Genomic DNA, 4,317 nt, shown 5'->3' with positions numbered 1-4,317 from the left:
CCGCCCCCGGCCCTGCCCTGGCCCCGCCTCCGCGGCCGCGCGTGCGCGGTGCGGGGCGGGTGCTGAGGGCGCTCAAGGAGAGCCGCCATGCCCGGGGTGCTGCGGGTGCCCCCGCTCGAGGAGCTCGATGTGCAGGAGGTGAGTGCGTGAGGGCCGGCGGGACCTTCCCCGCCCTGCCCTGCCTTCCCCGCCCGCCCTCACGGCAGCTGTGCCCCGCCGCAGGTGGCGGTGAGCTCGGCCGTGCTGAAGGCCGCGGCGCACCACTACGGCTCGCAGTGCGACCGGCCCAACAAGGAGTTCATGCTGTGCCGCTGGGAGGAGAAGGACCCGCGCAAGTGCCTGAGGGAGGGCCGGCAGGTGAACCAGTGCGCCATCGACTTCTTCAGGTGAGCGGCCCCCGGCCGGGAGGCGCCGCCGCAGCCCCCCGGGCCTGGAGGTGACGGAGCTGCGGGGCCGTGCCCGGCAGTGTCATTCGAGCGCTGGCGGTCACTCGTTCCAGCGGAGCGCCCCTGCTGTGGGGACAGGCTGGGAGAGCTCTTCGGCCTGGGGAAGAGAAGGCTCCGGGGTGACCTCAGTGCAACTTTCAGTACGAGCAGGGGCTACAAGGGAGATGGAGAGGGACTTGTGACAGTGTCACAGAACAAGGGGGGATGGCTTCACACTGACAGAGGGCAGGTTTAGATCAGGTGTTAGGAAGGAATCTTGCCCTGTGAGGGTGGTGAGGCCCTGGTACATGTTGCGCAGAGAAGCTGTGGCTGCCCCATCCCTGGAAGTGTCCAAGGCCAGGTTGGATGGGGCTTGGAGCAGCCTGGCACAGTGGAAGGTGTCCCCTGCCCACGGCAGAGAGTGGAATGAGATGAACTTTAAGGTTCCTGCCAACCCAAACTATTTTGTAATTCCATTATTCTAATTAAAAATGCTGCTGCCATCACTGCCTTCAAAACTTTTCTACCTTCTTCTTTAACTTCTGGGAATAGAGGCCATGTGTTTTGTCTTGCTTATTTCTACATGGATTAATCCTGTTACTTGAAGATCTTGTGCCTTTGTTCCAGAGCAAGCGGCCTGGGTTTTTATTGGGAACTCAGGGCAGTGGTGTGAGGCTGCTGCACCTTGCAGCTGTGTGATGAACTCCAGGAAACCAACCTGAGCATTGCATTGTCTGTCCTCCCTGTCCCACACGTGAAGCACTGAGAAAGCTTGAGCAGGTGCAGCACCTGCCTCTCCTGACCAAACATGTAACTCCAAGGCACGTGCCAGTACTGTTTGTAAAGGATGTAATTTAATTACCTCCACCTCCAGTGCAGCAGCTGAAACCTCTGCTCTAAGCACGGCTTTTTGAGCTTTAGACACAAAATTATTTGGAAGCATTCGAGCGCCATGTAATGTAACTAAATTATTTGGCAAAACAAAGATGTCCCCTTGTGGTGTTCACCACATCCCATGGAGGAGCTGTGAACATCCACCCACAAAAATCTCCTCCATATACCAGTGAAGTCATTGCTGTCATTAATTGTAGCTGCAGCGATGGAAATTTCACAGGTTCCTGTACCAGATACTGACTTGAGCGAAGCTTTAGCTGTTCCTGAGAACTGAAAGCTGCAGAACCCACTTGACCCCTGAGCTGAGGTTGGGATGAGAGGAGCCCGAGTGGGGGTGCTGAGGGGTCTGTGTGTGGTGTCCCCAGGAGCATCCGGACGCACTGCGCCGAGCCCTTCACGGCCTACTGGACGTGCGTCGACTACAGCAGCCAGCAGGAGCTGCGCCGCTGCCGCAAGCAGCAGGCAGCCTTCGACTCCTGCGTGCTGGACAAGCTGGGCTGGGTCAGGCCCGACCTGGGAGACCTCTCCAAGGTAACTCCTTACCCCTCGGGGCGCACAGGCAGATCCTGCTCTCCTCCCTTTGTGAGTGTTTTGTCCAGAGCAGGTCTCCAGCATCTCTTGGCCCGATGGTGTTTTGTGAGCTCGGTGCTGGAATTTGTGGGATAGTAGAAGTCAAGACTGGCAGCATTTTTCATAGTTGCTTTTCCAGAAGATTTGTGCTTTTCTTAGTGAAATTCTTGCTTTTTGCTTTTCCTGTTAGAGGCTTTTCCTTTAGGAATGAAGCTCATGCTCACGTGGAGCTATTCTGTAGTTGTGATGAAACACCCCTCCCTTCCCTTTTCTTAGAAGTATTGAGGAGCTCTCATCAGCTGAACAATGTGTCCTTGCTATTGTTTGGTTCTTCTTGGTAGTTCTTCCTTGAAGTTCTGACTCAACCTGGCTATTAAATGCTGTGAGAAGCTGTATCACTTCTTTGCATTTCTTTCCAGGTTACGAAGGTGAAGACAGACCGTCCTCTGCCTGAGAATGCCTATCACTCTAGGCCCAGACCACAGCCAAACCCACCCATAGAAGGGGAACTGAAGCCCTCTCCCTTTGGCAGCAGGCTCTTTTTCTGGTCCTGGTGAAGTGGGCAGGCTGTGACTCAAGTGCAGAGATGTGGCACTTGCACATGTAAATTGTGTGGTGTGTGCTGGGTATTACTAATAATTAAAGAGCCCAAAACCATTACATGACTGAGCAGACTTCTTTAAACTCATAGCAACGAGAACAATGCATTTCCCTGTTTTGCTCAGAGCTCTCTGCAGTCACACAGCCCTGGGGACCCTCTGGGCACCAGTAACGTCAGCGGGTTATCATGACTACCAGGATTGTCTGGGATGTGTGCAAACGTAGTTCCAGTCTTTGACTGCTGGCCCATCAATCACAGACTGGCGTGAGACTTGATTTACGTACTGAGAACATTGCCTCATGGATCAAGGAAACTCTGGGAACAAACAAGTCATTAATGTCTTCCCTTAGTCTTGCAACTGATAATTGTGCATTCTTTCCAAGGGACTCCTGTAGAGGTTTAACCTAAAATCTGTCTTGGAGCAAGAGGTTAGTGGAATCTGGTATTTGCTAGGTATGGAGGCAATGCTTTTTCTGCCATGAAGATCTCTGTTGTGCTTCCCAGCTGCTCATACAACATTGGTTAGGGACTTCCACTTTTTGGACTGTTCTACTGGGAGAACACAAGCTACATTATCAGAAAAATCATATGACATTTTCAACACCTTTCAGGAAAAAATTTATCCTAAAGGATCTTGTGCCCCATTAAGCAGGGTAGGAAAGGAGATTCTGTTCTGTCTCAAGGCCCTGAGTTAAAGGGTTTGGGGCAAATCCTTCCCAATTTTTCACTGTGGTGGTCTTTTTGATGGAGGAGTTAGTGAGCTTTTTAAAATTTGTCTTTTCTACAGTATCTGAAAGTCAAGTTTTTCACAGGAGTTGGATCTAGTCTTTCATCACCTCCATCTAATAGCAAGGTCAAAAAAAGCCAATGAATTTGTTTTTCCAAAGCAATATGCAGTTTAACTTGCTCTGGGTGAGATTGTCTCACTTGAACCATGGCAAAGTGGAACTATGCTCCTTGAGTAGCCTGCTGGTAGTAGGATCTGAAGATTTACCATCTCCTTGTTTGAGGTGGGATTAAACTGTAATGGTTCTATAGCTGCAGCATGTGTTTCTGATCCATGGAGCTAGAGGGAAAATTGTATAACATTTATCTAAAAACAGCTTGTGCACTGTGAGGCTTCTGGGTTCTTGCCACTTTCTGCTGGGGTGCATTGACTGAAACTCAAGGCAGGTGCTGTGTTCTTATTTTAATGCACATACCAGGCTGTCTTAGCTGTCCTTGCCTAAATCTGTGAGCTGGTGCTGCACCTATGCAGTTCCTCATTGGCCATCACTGCCACCATCTCAGAGCAGCCTTGCTGAAGAGAACCTTTCTCTGCAGAGACTGAAATTGGGACCAGCTTGGGGTCTAATTGCATTCAGCTGAGTGAGTGCAGTGAGGTTTGGCTGAGGGGAGGATGAATTGTTCTGGGATGTTAACATGTATCACATCAGATCTTTGCTGACCACTCCCAACAGTTATCAGGAGTTTTTAGATCTTACCATGTTCTGATAATAACTTACTATTGTCAGCATATTGCACTGCTGAACATCTGCTTTGGAATTAACAGCCATGGGCATTCCAGTAGTCAGTCCCTAATCACAATTAAAGACTATTTTTTCCTATTAGATTGCTTCTGAAAAGAGGCATTCATAAGTAGGAGGGCAGGTTTTTTCAACAGCCTGATAAGAACCCCACCCTTAAGTTGGCCAGTACTGTAAGCAAAAAAAAAAAAAAAAAGTTATTTTGATTTATGCTGAACCTCAAAGGTTTAAGATTATCTTCTGTTTCTTGACAGCTGAATCTACAGCCTCTTGGGTCAGAGCTGTGGGATCCACTAATGAT

At 50.2% G+C, this 4,317-nt stretch overlaps 1 protein-coding gene across 1 annotated transcript; it reads left to right on the top strand.

Annotated features, from left to right (window-relative positions):
• The first annotated feature begins 30 nt into the window (after positions 1 to 30).
• NDUFA8 (NADH:ubiquinone oxidoreductase subunit A8) lies at positions 31 to 2,549 on the top strand. The gene is made up of 4 exons (XM_036394140.2): positions 31 to 138; positions 223 to 386; positions 1,685 to 1,850; positions 2,309 to 2,549. The coding sequence occupies exons 1-4, from the start codon at positions 88 to 90 to the stop codon at positions 2,444 to 2,446; spliced, it is 519 nt and encodes a 172-aa protein (XP_036250033.1). The 5' UTR covers positions 31 to 87; the 3' UTR covers positions 2,447 to 2,549.
• The last annotated feature ends 1,768 nt before the right edge of the window (positions 2,550 to 4,317 follow it).

The sequence above is a fragment of the Molothrus ater genome, chromosome 20 (genome assembly GCF_012460135.2).
Source record: "Molothrus ater isolate BHLD 08-10-18 breed brown headed cowbird chromosome 20, BPBGC_Mater_1.1, whole genome shotgun sequence".
In the NCBI taxonomy this organism is placed as follows: Eukaryota; Metazoa; Chordata; class Aves; order Passeriformes; family Icteridae; genus Molothrus; species Molothrus ater.
The sequence above is the reverse complement of the archived record's forward strand: the minus strand, read 5'-3'. Positions and strand labels throughout refer to the sequence as shown.